The sequence below is a fragment of the Lontra canadensis genome, unplaced genomic scaffold, assembly GCF_010015895.1.
Source record: "Lontra canadensis isolate GAN:19392208 unplaced genomic scaffold, GSC_riverotter_1.0 scaffold41, whole genome shotgun sequence".
Lineage (NCBI taxonomy): Eukaryota > Metazoa > Chordata > Mammalia > Carnivora > Mustelidae > Lontra > Lontra canadensis.
In genome coordinates, this window is record NW_022631035.1 from 382,430 (window position 1) to 405,894 (window position 23,465).

At 55.7% G+C, this 23,465-nt stretch overlaps 1 protein-coding gene across 1 annotated transcript; it reads left to right on the forward strand.

The window, feature by feature from the left end:
• The first annotated feature begins 624 nt into the window (after positions 1-624).
• On the forward strand, positions 625-22,538 carry RAB40B (RAB40B, member RAS oncogene family). Its single transcript, XM_032870316.1, has 6 exons — positions 625-844; positions 17,326-17,386; positions 19,250-19,310; positions 19,954-20,031; positions 20,716-20,938; positions 22,213-22,538. Exons 1-6 carry the CDS (start codon positions 676-678, stop codon positions 22,482-22,484), a joined length of 864 nt encoding a protein of 287 aa, XP_032726207.1. The 5' UTR covers positions 625-675; the 3' UTR covers positions 22,485-22,538.
• The last annotated feature ends 927 nt before the right edge of the window (positions 22,539-23,465 follow it).

Here is a 23,465-nt window from a genome sequence, read left to right on the forward strand (position 1 = left end):
CGCGCACACACAGACACGCGCACCCACGCGCTCTGGGACAAAGACAAGGTTCTGGAGGAGCCGTGGGGGACACCACGAGCCAAGGCTCACCGGGACAGGGAGGCTTGACGCCAGGCGACCTGGCCCTAGCCTCCCGGCTGCATGTCCGAGAACGGAACCCGCCCTTGCGGCCCCCCCACCCGGCCCAGCGACGTCTCCAGGTGGCAGGACGTGGAGGACGCGGCGCCGGGGTGGCCAACCCTGCGGCCCGGCCCGCGCCCGGGCCGGCCGGGTTCGGCCTTCGAGGCTCCACAGCAGTTCGAGAACCAGCCCAGCCCCTGGACTTCCCGCCCCCTGGCTCCGCCCCAACCCGCCTCCGGACCTCATTGGCTGTGGCCGCAACAACGTCGCTTTTGGTCCCCGCCCCCAACCTGGCAAAGGCGGCGAAGACCAGATCCTCCCGGCAGGGGAGGGTGGACCATGGCCTGGAGGCGGAGACGAAAGGGAGATGGACGGGCAGCTCAGTCAATGAGTGAGCGCAGCCGCCCTAGCAACTGCGGGTCGCCAATGGCGGGCCGGGGCGGGGCTACGCGCTGTCAGCAGCGGGGGCCGCCGGCCCGCGGCGATCGGCGGAAGGCTGGGCCCGCTCGTGCCTCGGAGCCGGCCGCCGCCTCCGCGCCGTCCGGCGAGCCGGGCATGGGCGCAGGCGTCGGCGGCGGCACGATGAGCACCCTGGGCAGCCCTGTCCGCGCTTACGACTTTCTGCTCAAGTTCTTGCTGGTGGGCGACAGCGACGTGGGCAAAGGGGAGATCCTGGCGAGCCTGCAGGATGGCGCAGCCGAGTCCCCGTATGGCCACCCGGCGGGTGAGCGCGGGGCCAGGACCGGCGAGCAGAGCCCAGGGAGCGCGCGATGGGCTGCGGGAAGCGCAAGGGGGCCCGGGGAGCGCCCGGGGGGACGGTGGAGCGCGCGGCGAGCTGGGGGGTGGGGTGGGGTGGGGGCGGAGCCTGGGGTGGGGTGGGGTGGGGGCCTGGGGGGTGTGCGGCGGGCCGGGGAGTTCCGGGGGTACCAAGGGAGCGCGCAGCGGGGCAGGCAGCTGACGGGGGACCCGGGGAGCGCGCGGAGGGCCAGGGAGCGCACGGGGGAGCGCGCTGTGAGCCGGGAGGAGAGGGGCCGGAGGAGCGCTCTGGGGCTGAGGAAGGCGCGGCGGGCCAGGGAGCGCAAGGGGGGACCAGGGGAGCGAGCCGAGGGCCTGGGAGCGCACCCGGGATCAGGCGAGGGCGCTGCGGGCCAGAGAGCTCATGGGAGACCTGGGGAAGCGCACGGTGGGCACCGTGGAGCTGGACACAGGGACCTGAGTAGCGCGGCGAGGAGCTGGGGGTGCAGGGACTGGGAGCGAGCCCGACCAGGCGCAGAGAGGAGAAACTGTGGACTATGCGAAGGGCAGCGGATCAAGGAGCGCTGGGTTCACCGCCCGCCCCTCTGAGTGAGTCGGGCGCGCGCTTGGAGGGAATCCCCCGCTGCACCCCCAGTTCCACACGTGGGGAGCGCAGAGCGTCCTCCATAGTCTCACCAAGGTCCGCCTCCCGCGGGAGCTAGCGGCTGAGCAGGGTGCTGGGGTACTACTGACCCCGATGACGGTGAGGCGGAGGGGAACGCACGGATCACGCCGGTGGAGTTTGAGAAGGAGGCAGCCGGGCTGCTGCGACGGGGCCCAGCCAGGAAGCCACTAGCGCGTGCGACGCGTTTGGAAAGGATGCGTGGGGGGTAAGGAGGGGGCGGGAGGGAATGGCGCGTGGGATCCGAGCGCAGCTAGCAGAGGCTCCCAGGTGGTGGCTCTGCGCGTGGCGAGATAGAAGGGGAGCGTGAATGGAAGCAAGAGAACTAGTCCGGAAGGTTCTCCGAGGTTCCTGGCGTGTCCAAGGGGCTCCTCATCCTGGCGAAAAGGCCCGGGACGGCAAGAAACCCAAATGACCCGTGAGAATGTGGCCTGAGGGCGAGGAAGGGAAGCGCTATAGAAAGTGAAGGAGTGTGGGTTCCGGGGGCGGGGTGGAGCCGGAGGACTCAGAGCTTGAGGACAGTGGGCAGAGGGTCCCTAAAGTTTGGGGTTTGAGGGCCGCAGGCCCCAAGATGGGGTGGACGTTAGGAAGGAAAGAAGGGCAGGGGAGAGGAGAGGAAAGTGAGGTGGGCAGAAAGCTGGGCCAGCAGGCAGGAAAAGAGTCAGGTCCTGTGGCTGTGAAGGATCCCCGCCGGCGATCACCTTTTCCCTGTCACGTTAGGGGCTCCAGGCGCACTTCCAGCGCTAACCTGACTGCTCAGGGTCTTGCTCCTTCCTGCCTCCTGGGCTTGCGGTTGGGCTCTCCAGAAACGGAGGAGGGCAGCCCAGAAGTCCAGTCTTGATGTTCAAGCCCGCCCAGGTGTGCTTCTGCCCTGAGCAGGAAGCAGGGACCTGAGAGGAAAGTGCAGAGAAGGAAGCTCTGGGTCCAGCGGACCTCCCTGGGGGATCAACTTGGGTTGAGTCAAGAGCAGCAGGAGGTGCAGGGCGAAGGTTACCTCGGGAAGCAAGGTGGGCTCTCTGGGGGTGAGCGATGTAAAGAGAGAAAGTGGGTCTGCAGCGCTGGTGGAGGGAGGGAGCCTGTGGCTTCTGCGCAGGCATGTGAGTAGCTTAAGTGGAATGGCTTGGGACAGGCCTTTAAGATGGGTGCCTTCGGCTCATGTCATGATCTCAGGATCCTGGGATCGAGCCCCTGCTTCCCCCTCTCTCTCTGCCTGCCTCTCTGCCTGCTTGTGATCTCTCTCTCTGTGTTAAACAAATAAATAAAATCCTAAAAAATTTTAAAAAGATTGGAGGCGTGCGAGTGGGGAGAAAGTTTGGGAGAGTTTTGGTTGGTTCTGGAGAACTGATGCCAAGAACCTGGGCTCTTCCTGAAGCTGCCAGGGCGAGAGTCACCAGGGGACTTGTGAAAATCGCATTTGGATTGTGTCTCTAGTTCCAGATCCGTGTTATTCAAGGTGATGCCATCAGCCACATGAGATTTTTTTAAATTTAAAGGAATGAAAATGAGATAAAATGAAAGGGTCGTATTAGCTGCACTTCAAATGCTCAGCAGCAACACCTGACTGACACTTGGTTTGTGAGGGGTGTGGCAGAGCCCCACTGGACAGCTCGGCTCTGGGGCTTCAGCTCTAGGAGGGCAGAGGGTCCCCAGGGTCGGGGGTGCAGCGGGTGGAGGAAGAGACATTGAACAAATCACGCACCTGCTTTTAAAAACTGTGCCCCTGGGGGGGACAAGCTGGAGTTCTGATTTCTTACAGTGGGCGAGTGACGTGCGCAGACGCAGGAATGTGCGCAGTCTGCGTCCGGCTGATTGAGCAGAGACTTGGGTACCCTCTGTTGTGTTACTCTCTTTTATGCACAAACTGAGCACTTGTTCAAGCAACTAGTTAACACTTTCTTCTAAAGGTTTTTCTTCAACACAGAGGGAGGATTTAGGTTAAAAAGGCACTTTTCAGGAGACTGTAAGAAGTTGGAATCATGGTCAGTATTGTTATTATTCATAATACTTCGAGGAAGGGGAGGGCACTTCCAGCCTCCTGTTCCCATCCCCCCACTCCAAGTGCACATGCCCTGTTGCTCTGACTTCGCCCCGGTTTGGGGGTACAGTGTCCGCAGTCCCTCAGTCTTAGAAGTTTACCTGGCTTCGGCGCTGACCACTGCTGTGTCTGTGACTTCTGTATTTTGCTGTCCCTCCAATTAGCTACATTTCATTTCTGGCCATTCTCCAGGAAGGGGTCATGAGTATTTCCTGAGTGTGTTCATGTTTGAGAATGTCTGTGCACTGTCTTTACCTGTGAACAGTATCTCATGCAGGTTAGCATGTATCCTTAGGCCACACGTTCTTTCTTCCTCCCAGTGGCCCCACTGGGCTCTCTCGCTTGCTCTGAGCTGCCTCGGAGCCTGAGGTCAGAAAGTCTCTCCTTGTGGATGAGTTGCCTTTTCTTCAGAGACCCTCAGCTTAAGCGGACCGTGTCTCAAAGTTGGATGCTTGGTGTTGAACTTCTGGTACACAGTGCACTCTTTGAATTTGTAGATTTTGTATTTAATGTCAGGGAAATTTACTTCATGTCCCTAAAACATCTGTTGCATTGATTGGTGTTTATGTCAGTTTTCCTATTGCTGCTGGGCAAATTACCACGAATTTAGTGGCTTAAAACAGATTTATTATCTGACAGTTCTGGAGGGCCACCGAGCCCTGGGATGAAACTGAGGTGTTGGTAGGGCTGTGTCCTTTCTGGAGGTGCCAGTGGTGAGTCTGCTTTGCTTGCCTTTTCCAGCTTCTAGAGCCCTCCTGCAATGGTGATGCTGCCCATCTCACGCTGTACCACTCCAGCCTGACTCGGTCTCCCTCTTCTGCTTTTAGGAGCTTTGTGATGGTGCTGGGCCCGTTTGTTAATGCAGGATAGTCTCTGTACTTAAAGATCAACCGAGGGGCGCCTGGATGGCTCAGTGGGTTAAAGCTTCTGCCTTCGATTCAGGTCATGATCTCAGGGTCCTGGGATCGAGCCCCGCATCAGACTTTCTGCGCCGCAGAAAGCCTGCTTCCCCCTCTCTCTGTCTGCCTCTCTGCCTGCTTGTGATCTCTGTCTGTCAAATAAATAAATAAAATCTTTAAAAAAAAATGTCAACTGATTAGCAAACCTAGCAAACCTAATTCCTTCTGCAGCCTTCACTCCCCTTTGCCATAACCTCCTGGAGACACATATTCTGAGGATTACAATGTGGATACCTTTGGGGTGCCGCGATGCTACTGCCATCCTTTTCGTCTCTCTCTTCTGAATTTCTGTGGGCATCTCAAGCCTTTCCTATTTGTTGGTAATTTTTATTTTAGTAAACTGTTTCTAGCTTACTTGTTAGTTTAGTAAATGATGTTGCTGTGTTCTGCAATTTTTTCCTTACTTTTACAATTTTCATTTACAATTTTCTTTTTTTTTTAAAGGTTTTATTTATTTATTTGAGAGAGAGAGAGCATGAGTTGGGGAGAAGGTCAGAGGGAGAAGCAGACTCTCCGTGGAGCTCGGAGCCCGATGCGGAACTCGATCCCGGGACTCCAGGATCATGACCTGAGCCAAAGGTAGTTGCTTAACCAACTGAGCCACCCAGGTGCCCCTCATTTACAACTTTCAAAAATTTCTTTAAATGGGGCACCTGGTGGCACAGATGGTTGGGCATCTGACTCAGTGTCCGCTCAGGTCCTGATCTCAGGGTAATGAGTTCGAGCCCCACGTTGGGCTCCACACTCAGTGGGGAGTCAGCTTGAGATTCTCTCTGCCTCTGCCCCTCCCGCTTGTGCTTTCTGTATTTCTCCAATAAATAAATAAATCTTTAAAATTTTTCTTTAAATAATTTATTTCATTAATACATCTCTTATTTTGACAACCTCATTAAATTGTTCCATTGCATGAAGTAATTGGGATGAACGTCCTTCTGTCCCTGGGTCCTGTTTCCTTTCAGGTTGGGTTCTTTGTCTCTTTTTCCTCTTATAACTTTTTGTTCAAGTGTGATATGCATGCAGAATAGCTGAGGGACCCACCTCCCGCTTTTGGGCCTCTTGGCCCTGGAGCCTTCCTCGGATCTGGAGGGTTAGTACCTCGTTTGGCCTCTTCTCCCAGGTAGAAGTGGTGAGAGAAAGGCCTGGACAGCTCAGCTCTGTGAGGAGAGTGAAGTCTGGGCCACTGCTGGGCTCCTCCTCTGTGTTCCCTGATGAGGGTCTCTCCCCTTGGCCCAGCTGGTGGTGTTTCCAGCACGGCATTACCTTTCCACCTCTGATTGCTGGGAGAGGAAGGTAGATGAAACGGACAGTAAATTCTGCAATCTCTTGCCTCCTAACTGTTCCCCAAAGAGACTGTTTTCTGGTTACTTTCTCCTGGCTGCATCTCCAGCTTCCTTTTGCCAGCAGGAAAATCCCATTTTTCTTTCTCTGTTTCATTTCTGCTAATGGCCGGTAGTAATACTGCCCACCCCTTTTACTGAGAGTGTAGAAGAACCATCTCCTGAGGTAGGTTATGTTATTAGGCCCAGAGAGAGTGAGTTACTCTCTCAGGATTACACAGCATGAGTGAGAGCCGGAGTGTGGATGGTGTGGTTGGCTCTGTGGCCCCTCTGGCTCAGAGCAGTGGCTTTTCTTCCCTGTGAGAACCATCAAAATGCTTTTCCTTAGTGACCTTGTTATGGGGTTTTTTGCCTTTCTGTTTGCCTTTGACCAGTGTTCTGCCAGGAGCTCCATGCACGCCCCCCTCCCTCTGCCTTCATCAGAGAGAGATGGATTTGCTGATTTCGCAGCTACTCTGCGGTTACCCTTGGCAACCAGTTCAAGATTTAAAACACGATTTATAAAGCCATTACGTTCAAGTTTGAATTGAGAGGCGGTGAATCCTTTCTAGTTCTTTACAGTGTAATTCCTTAAGGAGACCCTCTTCTACTTCCTTACCTCCCGTGGTGCCACCAAGAGCATATGGTAACTTTCTTCAATGTATCCATTTTTTAAACTATGTCGTAAGTGCTTCCATGTATTTGACAATAAGAAAACTGCCTTTGTATCAGATTTTCTCCTTAAAAGCCAGTCTTTAAGCTCTACTGCCCCATGTCCTGTGGCGCCTCCTCCCTGCAGTGGGGACTGCCCCTTTCGTCCAGCCTCTAACTCCAACTCAGGGTGACCCTGATTTGGGGTGATGGACAAGGAGGGGCTCAGATCCAGCCAGGCCAGGTTCCTGCTGGGCAGAGGGTCAGCTTCTGGCTGGAGACCCACCAAGCACCCACCATGTCCTCTGTCACTAGCTCTGGGTGGCTCAGTGGCTGCAGGATGACGACCTTGGTCCTGCCTTAGTCTTGCTGGCCACACCAGCTTACTCCTCGATCAGGCCTTTTGGGGTGAGGGAAGCAGCAAGGTTAGAGGCAATGGAGCCCATCACACCCATCGCAGGCTGTGAGCTGATTTCCCATTAAGAGATTTTTTTTTTAAGAGTTTGTTTGATGCTTTCTTCCCCGGGTTCTTCAGCTTAATTAGCCTCAGAGAAGGACTTGTGTATAAGCAAAAACTGAAAGAAGTCGCCATATCCAGAGGATGGGGCTTAAAAACATTAGAGATGTTGGTTTATCAGATCCACAGACAAAACCACGGGAAAGGCAGTCACTGCACGAGACAGCACCGAGGTCTCCAGGGCCACCGTCCTCAGAAGGGCCTCGCTTTTGCTTTCTTCTCTGAGCTGTCCCCAGATTCTGGCCGAGACCTGGCATGTCCGCAGGCTGTGGGAGCTGCTGCAGCGATGGGGACTGGCCCACGCTGGCCTGTGCCGCCCACTGCTTCCCTTCGGGCTTCTGGGAGCTGGTCACTGCCCCTTCATTTGTAAACACCTGGGTTCTTGGTGTGCTGCCTGCCCCCACCCCCCGCCCCCACCCTCCCAGGGACTGGAGGGCTAGCTTCTGCGGCACGTGTCTTCTGGTTCACGATCACTTCTTCCTTCTGGTCTCTGCCAGCCATCGAGGTAATGTGCGTTCCCCGCGGTGGGAGACTTTCCAGCTACAGGTTTTAGAGAAAACCGGGCTCGCCTGTCACATGCTTCAGGAACACCACATATCCGAGTGTGTTTGACACGTGTCTACATAATATACTCTCTAGGCAGAGCACATGCACGTGTGCACAGTACTTGTGTATGTAAGCACATGCACGTATACACAGACCCGGTGTGCATTATTTCTGTGGCTCTGATTAAGGTATGAACCTTTTGAAGAGGGTATCAGTGAGGAAGCGGACTCTTCTTCATTCTGGTCGGGCACAGACTCATCCAACCTCAAGCGACTCATGTGGCTCTCGGATGGTTTCATTTGCTCACAGCATATGGTTGCCCTTCACGGACTTTCCAGTGACCCCAGCCCCAGGGCGGAAAGCTGGCCGTGTGGTCCGTGTTTTCCTGAGCAGGCCCGCGTTCCAGGAGTTCAGGTCTGTTTAGAGGAGTTTGGAATCCAGGCCACGAGCAGCCCAGCAAATGTCCTTGGCTCATGGGGAACTCACTCGGGACTGTGTTGGGAGACGCTGCTGGGGAGAGCGGGGGGCTGCCATGCTGCTGGACCCGCACGGTGGGAGAAGAAGGCAGGTGCCCTGGGCCTGTGGAGCCACCTCTCTGCCACCTGTCTCAGCAGGATCCAGCTGGGACTCAGGCTGGCTTCCTGATCTCCCCACGGACGCCTGAGTTTCATGCCTGAAACCACCTGCCAATGGTCGTCCCCTGGGAGATAGTCCCATAAAGGGGTGGCAGAGAGCCACGAAGGTCATCACCACTGTCCTGGGGCTTCCTTGGCTGAATGTGAACCTCAGGCTGTTTTTGGGTTATGTAGGCTGTGTGTCCCCTCCTCTTGCAGACGAAAATTATTGGATTTACTTCCCCGAAATGGGACTCAGCCGAGTTTGCTTGTGGATTTGAACAATACTGTGACTCATGACACATGGCATTTTGTTTGGTTAGAAAGGAAAAGAAATTTACAGAGGCAGAATCATAAATATGCATATTAAATTATAGCGAACCCTAATACAGAAGGCTGAAAGGTATTATCTTAATGAGGAAAATAAATCGGTAAATGTGAAGAACATTAAATCCTCTCTCTCTTTTTTAAAAGATTTTATTTATTTGAGAGAGCAAGAGTGAGTGAGAGAGAGAGCGAGCACAAGCAAGAGTAGAAAGGAGCAGGGGGAGAGGGAGAAGCAGACTTCCTGCTGAGCAGAGAGCCCAATGTGGGGCTCCATCCCAGGACCCTGGGATCATGACCTGGGCCGAAGGCAGAGGCTTAACCCACAGAGCCACCCAGGCGGACCTTAAACTCTCTTTTAGACTAAGAAAATTCATTTGGGAGTAGAATCTATTTCTTCCAGTCTAGAGCAATGTGTTCATTCTGGAAGGTAGACCATTGCCTCATGGGTTTAAATAGTGTCATGCTAGTTAGACATCTGGGAGAGGCCAAGCCAGAGGCGTCGGACCTGGGACCCATCCTATGAGGCTGGGCATCCGCACCTGGCCCGGACCTGTTTGTGGGCACTGGGTGGGGCGGGCACTGGAGGCACAGTACAGGAACGCAGCTGGACGTATGTCCGTTTCTGGAGGCAGCTGTAACACAGACAGAGCTGGGGGCCTAACAACATGGGATGTTTGTTCTCTCCTGGCTCTGAAGGCCAGTGGTTTGAAATTGAGGTGTGGGCAGGGCCACACTGCCCCCCCTCCCTCCGCCACCGCCAAGGCTGCCAGTGAGAACCCGTCCGGGAATCTTCTGGCCAGCTGCTGGTGGCTGCCATTGTGTGAGGTTTGAGTGAGGGAGGGAATGGACCTTGCCATTGAGCTCTGTCTCCTGAGTGGTCAAGCACCCTCGGCCTCTGCTCTTCCCCTGGCAGGTGGTGGTCACCAGGAGCTGGCCCCAGCCCTCCTGGGCCAGACAAGATGACTCATGGGACTCTGTCCTTCCCTCCCACACTGTCTTGGGTTCATCACACTTGACCCAAAGGAGGTGCCACTGGGCATGGGGAAGCCTGGGAGTGACCCAGGCCCTGCTGTGGTCTCTGGGGTGGCCATGGCCTCTATAAGAAAAATTGCCCAGCCCTGGAGCTTGGGGCCCAGCTGGTAATGATGTTGGTCAAGGCTGGGCTGAGTCCGCATTGTACCTCCCAGCTGAGCAGGACGGTGGCATTAGGGCTGGCCCAGCCGAAGAAGGACAACCCTCTTCCCTTAGACAGGAAACTGCTCACAAGGGTGTCCGGCTTGGCGACCCAACTCAGGGCGCCCACCGCTCCCATAGGCAGTGAGGGTCTGGCTGAGCACGAACCTAGGAGGCAGCTTGGGGCCATGGGTGCTCTGTGCCGAGCAGAGCCACATGGCCTCCCCCAGCGTCCATCCCAGAGCCCCTGCTGCCACCCACCCAGACGTCTGCCGCTTCTGTGCACTTTTCAGGGAAGCCAGTGTGGCTGTTTTCTGGTTGTCCTGTGACGATAACTGCTCAGCAGAGGGACCCCCATGTGCTCTTCCCCTCCCTGGCTGGTCCCCCACTTCCTCTCCCTCTAGCCATAGTGACACACAGGCACCTCTCGCCCTCTGAAGCTTCATGCCTGACACCATAGTTATTTACTGTATAATAAGGCCCCTGGCCTCTCTCAGGTGAGTGGGGATGATGACTCCTAATTCCCAGTGGTTCAGGAGCACAGACAGGTGAACGGTTTACTGTGCCTGTGGGGCAGTCACTCAGCCGGGTGAGGAGGGCATCTCCTTCCCCAAGCCGTCCTCTCACTGCATCTTCTGCAGCTGCAGAGGTAGGAGGCTGATCCGGGAGGCTCAGGGCTCCTTCTGGGGACACTTGCAGCCCCAGGGGGTGGGAACGGGCTAGAATACAGTGCCGCTGGCTGACTGAACTGACCACCTACGTGAGCAGAGTGTCCCAGACAGGAGGTGTTGGCCTCAGCCCACAGTGCCTCATGGGCCAGGTGGGCAGCCCCTGGCTGAAGTGGGCTTTACAAAAACGGTGCCAACAGCATTGAGCACTGTGCCCTTGAACATCAGAGATGCTGGCCCATTCCTTCCCTGGGGGACAGTGAGGGTTTCCCAGCTGCGTCTCCTGGGCGTCAGGCCTATAGAGCAGGGAGGAGCCCCTGCTGGCAGGACCTGCCAGGCCTGGCGGTGGTCTGAGTCCACGTTCCAGCAGTGTCCCAAGTTCAGGGGTGACCCTGAGACACAGTGAGGGGAGCCCCATGATTTGAAAGTGTTGGGCCTCTGGAAAGAGGGCTGTTGTCTGGCCACACCCAAACAATGATCCAGAGACCCTCTTGGCTACGCCCTGATCTCACTCATGCTGGGGCACCGGGCCCCACACTGAGAACGCAGTGTTCCTGGATGCGGCTGGTCAGCACAGAGCACTGGGTGCCCAGGGCCGAGGTAGCATGGTGGTCCTGTCCCTGCCGGGCAGGTGGGAAGATTTAGCTCCCACAGTAGGGAATGAGTAGTTCAGGGCCGCTAGAAGTGGGAGCTGCGTGGACAAGATGGGGCAGCCAGGCCATGAGGAGACTGGAGGCCCTGGACTGTCCCTCACCTGGGGCCACCTGAATCCACTGCTTTGCCATTTCAAAGAGAAAATTGAGGAAAGATAAGGATTCAGGGATCATGCTTTTCAAAAAGGAGATCTGCAGAGAGAGAGTTGGTGTTAATTTCAGTAGTGCCCTTCGTGTAAAGGTGATGAACACAGTTCAGATCCCTGTCTAGAATGTGACTTTCTTTTAGAGCATCCAGAAATGCAAGGGCACCCCGAGGAGCCAGTGTTGGCCATGGCTGTGGGTGCAGCAGGGTGCCCACCCCAAACCCTCCCCACCCCTTGGTCCTGCGAGACACCCAGCATTGTCTAGCAGACTGTTCTCCGATCCAAAGAGCCAAGCAGATCTGGGAAGGACACACATGTACACAATTTCTTTGGGGTGAAATTCACATAACATAAAATGACCATTTTATTTTTATTTTTATATTTTCAATATTTTATTTTTTTTAAAGATTTTACTCATTTATTTGACAGACAGAGATCACAAGTAGGCAGAGAGGCAGGCAGAGAGAGAGGAGGAAGCAGGCTCCGCGCTGAGCAGGGAGCCCGATGCGGGGATTGATCCCAGGACCCTGAGATCATGACCTGAGCCGAAGGCAGCGGCTTAACCCACTGAGCCCCCCAGGCACCCCTCAAGATTTTATTTTTAAGTAATGTCTACAACAGCGTGAGGCTGGAACTTACAGCCCCGAGATCGAGAGTCACACGCTCCACTGACTGAGCCAGCCGGCTGCCCCAAAATGAGCCATTTTAAAGTAAGTAAGTAGCATTTAGTACGCCCACAATTTTGTCCAACCGCCACCACTTGCAGAGGGAAACCCCTCCTCCCGGTCTCTGGCGATCACTGGTCTGCTTTCTGATGTTTTCATCCAGCATTGGACACATTTCTCAGAAGTCAGCGGCTCGAAGATGAACGTGTTCGCAAGTGATTTTAACCAGTATTTACACCAGAAGAGAATTCTCCTATGTGACGGCGTACATTTTCGCCCGCTCACTCCGTAAAACAGACACAAGCAGGTGCTGCGTGAGCTGAGCTAAATTATCCGTTCCTCACGCGGAGCTAAAAGTGGAGCGAGCGCTTGGCATCTGACGCTTCCTTTTTTTCTCGTTTTGTTTTAAGAAGGCTAAAATTATATCTCCTCTTCTCTGTTATTCTGACTCAATGAGCATTCCTGCAGGCTTTGTTCTAGGAGCTTTCGCGTGTTTTTCTAGCATTTTGATGGACAGAGTTTTCGTTGATCTCATTTCGTGCAGCGAACAGAATTACACCTTTTGATCCTGACTGTGACGTTACTAACGTCAGCTGGTTCTCATGGACTGAAGCGGACGGCAGCCAGCAGCCCGTCAGGGAGGCGGAGAGATACTGAATAAGAGACGAGCAAACACTGAGTCGGGAAGAAAGGAAGCGGCGGTGCAGGCATGAGAGCAAGGGTGCAGTGAGGAAGTTTCTGAGGAGCTGCGGGCGGCGGGGAGCGGAGCTGGTGAGCAGCAGGCGCAGCCGTGTGCGAGGTCGTCTCAGAGACCGGTGCTCGGGGAGCGGCCAGGCTCTCTCCGAGGTGAGGCCTCCGCCGGCGGTTGGCACGTGGTCTGTGAACAGCCGTGGCCAGTGCGTTCCTCCAGGTGGCGGGGGAGACCGAGGCACGGGGAGCACGAGGAAATTGCTGCTTGTCAGAACTGGGACAGAGGCCCTCCCTGTGGGGCCTTCACAGTCGGGAACCCGTGTGGCCCTGTGGCTTTGACCCATCCCCTCTCCCCCCTTCCCCAGCTGGAGAAACCGAGGCACACGTCACACGGGAAGCCGCGCTTCCTCCAGCCTGATCTCCCATCCCACCCCGCTTGCCCTGCCCCGTCCCATCCCCAAGTCTCCACGGTGGGGCGAGAGGGAGGTGCCGCCGGTGGTGGCCGAGGGGCACGCAGCTGAGCCGGCCGGCTGGAGAAGGTGGGCAGTCGCTGCTCTCAACGAGCAGGCCCCCGTGGAGACCACGGGTTGTGTGTTCCCGGGGCTCCCTGGTCAGGGTCAGCCCCTCTGAGGGCAGCTTCGTCTGCACCACGGAGGGAACTACCAGCTGCACAGTGACTGAGTTCAGTCTGCCTCAGGCTGGCTGATGGGTAAGTCCCGATGGCCGAGCTTTTCAGTGCTTGTCCACTTAGTGCAGTGCTGAGACACAGGTCGTTGTACTTTGCTTTGGAAAGACGTTGAAATGTATCTTTTGTAGCTTTTTCCAGGATTTGTATGTCAGACAGTCTCTGCTCCTCTCTCCATTCACGGTGCTTTGTGGGTTTTCTGTCATACTGGACACTTTTGGTGCAAACAAAAAAGTCAGCTGCAGACGGCAGCCTGGTACCGGCCCGGAAGCAGACGCACAGACCCGGTGAATGGAACAGAGCCTGGACGTGGACCCGCAGCTCTACAGTCAACGCATCTGTGACGAAGCAGGGAACAACGTCCAATGGAAAAAAGTGAGTCTCTTCAACAAATGGTGCTGGGAACACGGGACAGCCACGTGCGGAAGCACAAAACTGGACCATCTCCTTACACCACACACAAAAACAGACTCCAAATGGATGAAAGACCTCAGTGTGAGACAGGAAGCCATCCAGATCCTAGAGGAGAACACAGGCAGCAACCTCCGTGACCTCAGCCACAGCCACTTCTTCCTAGGAACATCGCCAAAGGCAAGGGAAGCAAGGGTAAAAATGAACTGTTGGGACTTCCTCAAGATCAAAGCTTCTGCACAGTGAAGGAGACAGTCATCAAAACTAAAAGGCAGACAACAGGATGGGAGAAGATGTTTGCAAATGGCAGTGCGGATAGAGGACTAATATTCAGAATCTATAAAGAACTCATCAAAATTAGCACCCAAAAAATAAATAATGTAGTTAAGAAATAGGCAGAAGACACAAACAGACATTCATGGCCAACAGTCACATGGGAAAGTGCTCCCCATCACTCGGCATCAGGGAAATACAAATCAAAACCACGATGAGATCCCACCTCACACCAGTCAGAATGGCTAAAATTAACACGTCAGGAAACGACAGATGCTGGCAAGGATGCGGAGAAAGGGGAGCCTCCTCCACTGTTGGTGGGAATGTAAGCTGGGACAGGCACTCTGGAAAACAGCATGGAGGTTCCTCAAAAAGTTGCAAATAGAGTTACCTTACGACCCAGCAACCGCACTACTGGGTATTTACCCTAAAGATACAAACGTAGTGATCCAAAGGGGCATGTGCACCCCAATGTTTATAACAGCAACGTCCATAGTAGCCGAACTACGGAAAGAGCCCAGATGTCCACTGACTGATGTATGGATAAAGAACCTGATAAAGGGGTGTGTGTGTGTGTGTGTGTGTGTGTGTGTGTGTGTGTGTAGGGGGAGAGAGAGAGAGAGACATGTGGAGCATGTCGGTGAAAGAGAACTACATTTTCACTTTCCACGGTGGGAATCTGATTAATGTCTAACCCTGAAAAGTCAGAAAGTAGGAATATAAGCATGTTGCTTACAGATTGGGAGATACAAAGCAGACAAGTACACAGAAGATGAAAATGGGTGCACAGTGCTGTGGGGGTGTGGATCGGGTCCTGCTGTTTTCCATGTTAAGTTTCTGACACTTAAAATCATGTGCATCTGTGAGTGATGAAAACAAAAGTCAAGTATAGTTTTAAAAACTCATAGGGTAGGGGCGCCTGGGTGGCTCAGTGGGTTAAAGCCTCTGCCTTCGGCTCAGGCCATAATCTCAGGGTCCTGGGATCGAGCCCCGCATCGGGCTCTCTGCTCAGCGGGGAGCCTGCTTCCTCCTCTCTCTCTCTGCCTGCCTCTCTGCCTGCTTGTGATCTCTGTCAAATAAATAAATAAGATCTTAAAAAAACAACAACAACAAAAAACTCAGGGTGCTTGGGGTGCCTGGCCAGCTCAGTTGGTGAAACATGTGACTCTTGATCACAGAGTTGTGGGTTCAAGCCCTGTGTTGAGTATAGAGATTACCTAAAATTAAAAAAAACAACAACTAGAAAAAAAACCCTTATGGGGAGTTAAAAAGACCATTAGGAATGAGTTCTTTTAAATTTATGAAAACTTGTTTTTATTGTGGACCTAAAAAATAAGGTACATGAGGGAGCCTTGTAAATCAAAGTCGCCAACCCAATTCAAACAGTGAGTTAATATCCTAAAGGTTAAAAATGAAAAACCTCTCCAGCCTGTGAATGGTGAGAACGCTCTTCCAGTGTCTGGAAACGGACGTGCCGAAGCCACATTCTTTCTAGACTCGAAAATATGTTCCCAAGTGTGCTCATTTTTTGCTTTACGTAGATGGGATAAAACCTTTAGTGTTCCCAGGGGAAAATTAGATATTTCCAAAATTAACTTTGAAGTTGCTCTCTGTATATGTCTTCATGTGTTTATGTATATTTAATTATATGTGTATATATTCTACTTATTATGTAATTATACATTGTATTCTGTATTATATATTCCATTCAATATATGTGTGTACACATGTTCCATTACAGGCATTTATACACTGTTTTATTGCACGTGTGTGTCTCACATCACATATGCCTAATGCTGACCGCTGCAAAAGGAAGAATACAGGCATTTAAAGTTGCCTTCCGGATAGTTCTGTAGGATTTTAAAGGACTGTGAAGAAGCCCTTGGTGGGTCGCCCCAAAAAGTAATTTCACAGAGCCCAAAGCTACTGACCTAAGCAGTTTCCAGAATATCTATGCTCTGCCCTAAAACCTTGGCAGTGTGCCCTCAGAACACGAAGCAAATTTGTTGTCACCTTCCGCCATGCATGCTGCAAAGCCCTCGACTTACTTTAAGAAAAGGAGGGTGTATGAATACGGTGTGTCGGGGTGGGGGGTTCGCTAAGGCCAAGTGCTACAGATCCTTCGAGAGAGCACAGTCAAGCTAATTGGGAATGGCTCCTTCCTTCGACTGCATTCAGGGGGTTTCCTTCTGAGCCGTGGCTGTGGGGGTTTTCTTTTGGTGGAAAGTAAGATTTCACACCCGTTCCAGGACTTTCTCAGGGTGAGGCCCCCAGGTAGGGGTTCCTCTCTCTTCTTCTGTCTGACCCCCAGGAGCCCATTCCCCTTTAGATCTGTAACTCCTAATCCTGCTTTCCTTGTCAAGATATCTGAAGTCTGGCCACATCCCAGAATGTTTCCAAGGCTGGGCTTGCTCTGAGAGACATTCCTGAGTAAGTCTAAAAATGGCTTAAATCCAGCGCCCCCAAACCCGGCTGGGTCCTTGTGATCATAAATTGTGTTGGGTGTGTTTTTGGATGGGAGGACTCTTCTCTTGCTTTCTCTTCCACTTCACGGCCGCTGTGTCATTCTCGGCCTCTCCCTCCCCGGGTCCCGCTGAGCGCGCCTGCTCGGCCACAGACGGGGCAGAAGCGTTCTAGGGACTTGCTCTGTCAACACGGGACTGATTTCTCAAAGAAGCAGAAAATTGGTTTCTGATGGAATGGGGAGGAATATTTTTCCTTTTTAAAAATGTTTATTGCTTCTTCTGATCTTAGGAAAAGAATGCATGCACATTGAAGAAACGTACACTAGGGAAAGGTTCGGATAAACAGAGTAAACACCACCGAGAAATTTCCAGTTGTAACATGGGGCTGGTCCCCCGTCACCCCTCCACGCACATCCACACACACACACAACACGTGTATTTTCTTTACCTAGTTGAGGTAATGCTTCCTATCTCATTTTATATGCGACACATTTTACTTTACGTCCTTAGTGTGATAATTTGGGGGAATGATCTCAGTGTTTTAGCCTGGGAGTAGAGCTCAGATGGAGCAGTCCCAGGGCGGGAGGGAAGGTCGCACAGATGAGGGTGCCGGACATGGGGCTGCTCAGAGCTGCCTGCAAACAGGGGGCCTCATGCCGAACAGTCCAGGGGCCGAAGCCTGAGGCCGTGTCCCCACGCCTGGGGTAGCGGGCAGCAGCCGGAGCCACCCGAGGCCTGGGGCCGAGGTGGCTGGTGCCAAGGGAGGACAGGAAGGTTGGAGGCCCCCACGGAGTGAGCAGTGGGGCCGGTGCGCAGGGTCCATGCGAACCCAAGGAGACCCAAACAAGGTCTAGTCTGTCTACCTCAAAAACTGTGACTCTGCCCTGGTGAGAAGTCCTTTCTCTCCCCCAGGAGAGTTCTCCTCTCTGGTGCCGTTTGCTTGAGAGTAACTTTGAGGCCAGCAACACTTAAGCTGGCCTACCCCCTCCCACAGGCATCGACTACAAGACCACCACCATCCTGCTGGACGGCCGGAGGGTTAAGCTACAGCTCTGGTGAGTCGGGGCCCACCCCGGGCTCTCAGCAGGACGAGCCGGTCCCTGGAGGTAGAGGCTCTCTTGGCCCTTGGAGTGCACCTTACCGCCTGTGGGAGGACCGCCCCCCCGGCCCAGCAGACCCAGGGCTGCCCCACAGGAGGTGGTGACCCGCTTGTCTGGGCCACCGAGGCTTCATCCATGGCAGGGAACGCTGGGGCCTTGGTGGGTCCCTGGGGGTCTGTCCAGAACATGGCCTTACTGAGACCTTCTGCTTCCCCAGATCCAGGAGGGGCCCATGAGGGTGATGGGGACAGACCCATGGCAGGCATGGGAGGCTGGGAGATAGAGGCCCTCTCCTGGGGTCTGGATGGACTTGGTCTCTTTCTCACGGCCCCACCTGGCAGCCCTGGCTCTGAGATTCAGGTCACACCCCCCTGACCTCTGCCCACGCCCCTGCTCCAGGGGGGTTTGGGGAGTAGGAGAACTGGGATTTCCTGCTTTGACCACCCCACGCAACTTGCCTGACCACTGTTCCCATCCCCGTGTCATCCCTTCTCCTGGGCCACCTGCATGGCCCTCTTCTCTGCCCAAGTGTGACCAAGCCCCAAGCCACACGAGCCTCGGGATATGGGGAAGCCTGTCCTCCCGCCATCCCCGCCTGTCCCTTCCCGGGGGCGGTCAGCAGGGAGCCTTTCTCCACAATGTCCCTTAGCACCCATCCTTTCCCGTGGCTTGCCCCCCCGCCCAGGATGTTTGAGGTTGTGGCTGAGGCCTCCCTGCAGCCTGTGTCCTCTGGGCTGCCCACTGCTGTGGGTCAGTGAGCCTCGGGCCTCCTGTTCTCACTTGCTGTCCTCAGACTCCTGGGCTCTGCCTCGCAACCTCCACCCAGCCCTGAGGCCCGTGGGCCTGGGGCTTATCTCATCCTGGCTCCCTCCCTCCCTGAGACCCTCCGAAGGATCCACTCACAGCCCACGCTTGCCCCGGCCTCCAAAGGCTGCCCCATGTCTCCCCTGAGCAGCGAGAGGTCCGTTGATGGTGCGTTTCTTCCTGGTGGCTCATCCTCATGAAAGCCGTCGCAGGCCCCCCCCCATGGCCCCCGCCACACCCCGCCGCTATCCATAGCACCCCATGTCCAGGGACAGCCCCACTTCATGACAGCCACCAGTCTCCCGTGAAAGCTCGTGATTCACGCCCCGCGCTGCTCTCCTGTGTCTCCTTGCCCGCAGACTCCCTGCCCACTTCCATCTGCCTGCAGAGCTGAAACTCCGTGTGCTGGGAGTCGCCCCCCACCACCACCATCTGCTCCTCAGCACTGAGGAGCTCCTCCCATGTCCTGGGCCACACTGGTCAGCACCTCGGGACCTCCTGAGCCCCAGGCCCTGCCCTCCCTCAGGGGGCTCCCTGGGACTCAGAAGGCAGGGGCAGGTCACCACCTGCAGGAGAAAAGGGAGAAATTGCACTGTTTGTAGTGAGGATAGGCCTGGACCTGCCTTCCCTCCCTCACCCCCAAGGGATCACCTGTGGGCGTGGGTGTGTTCATTGCCCACGCAGAGGTGTGCTGTCCTGACCAAAGATGCCGGGAATCAGCGCCCACAGTGCTCAGAGCCACAGCCATGAGAACAGGCCGCTGGAATCCATCCCACAGGAATGCTGGGGGGTTTTTTGAAATCCTGATTTTGGATGCTTGGAGCTCCGTCCCGGTCGTTCCAGGTGTCCGCACCCCTGGGTCAGTTCCTTGTTTTGATAAACTCAGGGATGTGTCTGCAGTGGGACGGCCACTGACTGGCAGATAGAATGTTCTCACTGTGGCTCTCGAGTTCCACACCTGGTTGTTGGGAAGAAGCAGTGATTTCTTCTCACTGGCCCTAACGTCTTTTCCAGGGATACATCCGGGCAGGGAAGATTTTGTACCATATTCCGCTCCTACTCTCGGGGCGCACAGGTAACATCCCCTGAGCCAGGAAGTCAAACGGACTGAAACTCACGTTTGGAATGTCCTCTGGCGGCTGCCTGGAGAAGGCGGTTCCGCTCACAGAGGAGCTGGGGCAAGAGGCTGCGGGGCGCCCTGCGGTGTCGGGGCGCGTGAGCCTGCCTCAGCACCAGGAATGTGTGTGTGCGTGGACGCCTGCACATGCTGTGTCTGCACGTGGGCCATGTGTGCACACGTGTCTGTGCGTGTCTGTGCACACGTGTGCATGTGGTGGGCTGTGTGTGCACCTGTGCTCATGTGCTTGTGTGTGTCTGTGCATGCTCAGGAGAACGCTCTTTCCGGGCGGGTGGGCATGCTCCTGGGGAGGAGGTGATTCTTGCAGTCCCTCTGCATCCCGGGTCCCTACAACAGCTGGTGGCTGTGGGGGACGGAGAGCCAGACCCCAACTCACCTTGACATCACAGGGTTGAGTAATGAGCTCATGAAACATCATTAGAAATACTTATTTAACTACTACATTTGGTAGATAAGCAAACATAATATGTTTCTGTTAAAATGAGTAAAGTGGTCGAGGACGGAGTGGCCCGCACACCGGCCAGTGCCGTCCCTGTGCCCGCCTCTGAACCGTCAGGTAAGCCTGGTGTCTCTCCCCCAGGGTGTGATCCTAGTCTATGACATCGCAAACCGCTGGTCCTTTGATGGCATCGACAGGTGGATCAAGGAAATAGACGAGGTACGACATGGTGCCAGGCACCGTCCACGTGGGCATGCGGGGGTCGGGCATGTGAACCAGGACACGAGGCCTCAGCAACATGGGGGCTGTGCTCCTATCAGAACAGGACTGGGCCCTCAGCTGGAGCCCTGCCCAGCCCCAGGGTTTGGAGCCATGGCCCACCTGCTGTGTGGGCTGCTGCCTGCACCTGGGGCTGCCAGTGTGGACACGATGTGGTCAGAACCGCGTGCATGGTGTTGATTTCCTGCAGCCTGCGGAAGCGCGTGGACGTAAACAGCGGGAATGTACGCTCTCCCGGTTTGGAGCCCAGAAGCCCAAAATCTAGCGTCAGCAGGATTGGCTCCCTCCAGAGGCTCTCGAGGAGGGTCCGCCCGGCCTCCTCCAGCTTCAGGGGGCTGCCGGTGGTCCTTGGCCTGTAGACCATCACCCTAGTCCCTGCCTCTGCCGGCACGTGGCTTTCCCGCTGTGAGTTCTGGGTCTTCTTCTTGCAAGGTCTGGATTCAGGGCCCACTGCAGTGACCTCGTCTTAACTGATTACACTCTGCAAAGGTCCTGTTTCCAACAAAGACACATCCTGAGGTTCTGGGTGAACTTTGGGAGAAGGCCACTGACCCTATTACCGAAAGCATCAGCAACCCCAAAAGCTCGCCCAAGTAATCCCTTTGCCTTTGTCTCGCCCATCAGCACGCCCCTGGCGTCCCTAAAATCCTGGTGGGGAACCGCCTGCATCTGGCCTTCAAGCGGCAGGTCCCCACAGAGCAAGCGCAAGCCTACGCGGAGCGGCTGGGCGTCACCTTCTTCGAGGTCAGCCCTCTGTGCAACTTCAACATCACTGAGTCCTTCACGGAGCTGGCCAGGACTGTGCTGCTGCGGCACGGGATGGACCGGCTCTGGAGGCCGAGCAAGGGTAGGCAGCCGGGAGGCCATCCCAGAGCCGCCGCCCCTGGCCTGAGCCCCAGGACTCACCTTGTGCGGCCATGGCCGTCCTCCGGGTGAATGCATTTAAGTCCAGAGGGATCCCTAGGGACAGTTTTGTTGTAGCTCATAGAGCCCTTTCTGGGTCTGCGCGTGGGCAGACCTGGGGGGTATGTGCAGTGAGGGGGGGCGGCACCAGCCCATGGAGCAGGACCCCCCACCAGGGCCGGCTGGCCAGGTGTCACCTCACGGTTTTGGGAGGAGCATGTCCTCTCAGGAATGATTCACTTTCAGCTCATTTTGTTTGCAAAGAGGGGACCTGAGAGGCAGAGGCGCGTGGAGCATTGCTGGTGCCCTAGAACCCGGTCCCTTGGTGTGAATCCCTCCAAAGCCCTGGGTCGTCGGATTTCGTCTGTTTTGTTGGGGCCCTTATGGTGACCCTCGCCATCACAGATTTCCTCACAGGGACCTGGCAGTGTGTGACCGTTACAAGAAAAAAGGACAAAATCTAGTTATTGAATTGGGCAGTGCAGGGTTGAGGGAGCGGAACTGGATTTTGCCCCGTTAGGGTTCCACCATGTCAGCACGACCGCCAGCCTGGACAGGGCCCTTTGCTCGGCGGGGGGGGGGGGGGGTGTTCAGCGTGCTGTGCTCCCGCTGCCCTGCAGTAGGAACCCCATGTGTCCCGGGGAGTCCATGCCACCCCCGGCCGAGGGTCACTGTGTGGAGACAGCTCTCTGCTGGGAGCCCCCGGGCCTGAGCCCTTAGGTTCTGTGGTGGTGGTGGGGCCATCTGGGAATGGCCCCCCTTCGGGCCCCCGAGGGCTCCATCCGGGGGGCCTGACGCACAACATGAGGGACGGTGTGGATGAGACTGAAGCATTCGCTTCTCAGCCGCACTCTCGAGCGTGTCCCTGTGAGCTGGTCACACGTGCTTCTGGTGCCAGCGGTGTGGCTGGGAAGGTCATGCCTGCCGCCCTCACTGTCTCACCGGAAACTGCAGCTGGGCAAGTCCTGTAGGACTTCACCGGCCACTGTCTGCACTCCAGGTCCGCCCCCTTCTCAGGCCTGGAGAGAGACACGACAGGGGTCTCCAGTCCCAGGTGACTAAAGCAGGGTGGCCCTTCTCTGGCCCTGCCCCGGGCCACACGTGGGCACAGTGGGTGGAGAGCGCGGCCCGAGTCCTGGGGAAGGAAGGCGGGGAGGCGAGCGGGCTGCCCTGGCGTCTGGGACAGCAGGCGCTGAGCCCGGTCCCCTTCCCCCGCAGTGCTCAGCCTGCAGGACCTGTGCTGCCGCGCAGTGGTGTCCTGCACGCCCGTGCACCTGGTGGACAAGCTGCCGCTGCCCATGGCCTTGAGAGGCCACCTCAAGTCCTTCTCCATGGCCAGCGGCCTCAATGCCAGGATGATGCATGGCCGCTCCTACTCGCTGGCCGCCAGCTCCGCGCACAAGAGGAGCGGCCTCCGCAAAGTGAAGGCCGCCCGGCCACCCCAGAGCCCGCCCAAGCGCTGCCCCCGGAACAGCTGTAAGGTCTCCTGAAGACGGCCCGGCACAGACGCGGAGCAGCCCCACGCGGGGCGGACGGACGGGACGGAGGGCTGCGGGAGCCCGGCCCAGGCCCAGGCCTGGGGAAGCACCTGCCGGTCTCGCAGTGATGGAGCCGCTCAGTGCGGCAGAAACACAGCCCGACCGACGTTTCCCTGTGGACGTGCATGAAGCTCTCGTTTTAAACGTGTGTTTAAACGTTGTCCCAGGGACGGGCTGTCTGCTCCGCTCTGGAGGACGGCAGCACAGCTTGTCCTCAACACGACTGCTTTTCCAGGAGTGGCCACACGCGTGTGATGAGTGTGACCCCGGGGACTCTGGGAGGCAACGGGAGAGACCTCAGTCCTCGACCTGCCGAGAGGGCCTTTCTGTAAACCTCCTCTTCACAGCAAAGTGTGAGTCCCCTGAGGTGGTGCCGGTGGGTCCAACACGGATCTGATAAAGGTTTTGCTATGTTATTTACCATGTTTCGGAATTAATAAGTGTTTATATGCATATTTTTCTGTAAATCTACATTTTTGTACAAGATGTTCCACAAATTATGAAGCAAAGGGAAGAAAATGCCAAAGATACCTCTCGTTGTGTCCGACGGCCACAACATAGTCACAACAGACCCAGACCGGCAAGGAAATTATCACCCGGCGCCGTTTCAGTAAGGAAAGAAGTGGACACTGTTACTTAAGAGAATGTTTCCCGACAATAAAATGTACACTTGTTTCTTGGTAGGACGGTGGGCTGGCTCTTTCCGATTCTGTGTATTCACGTAGTCCTTTACTTCACGTGGTTCATTGCCCGTCACATGGCACCTGCTGGTCCAGATTCCTTCCCTGGGAAGAAGGGCCGTGGCCGGAAGTAGGAAGTGTGAAGGGCGACCCTGTAAGGTGCGCCTGTCAGGGACAACAGCAGACAGGGCTCTTGATACCCCCTGGGGTGCTCACAGATCTGGTAGGCACCCCGGACCGACGGACAATCCCA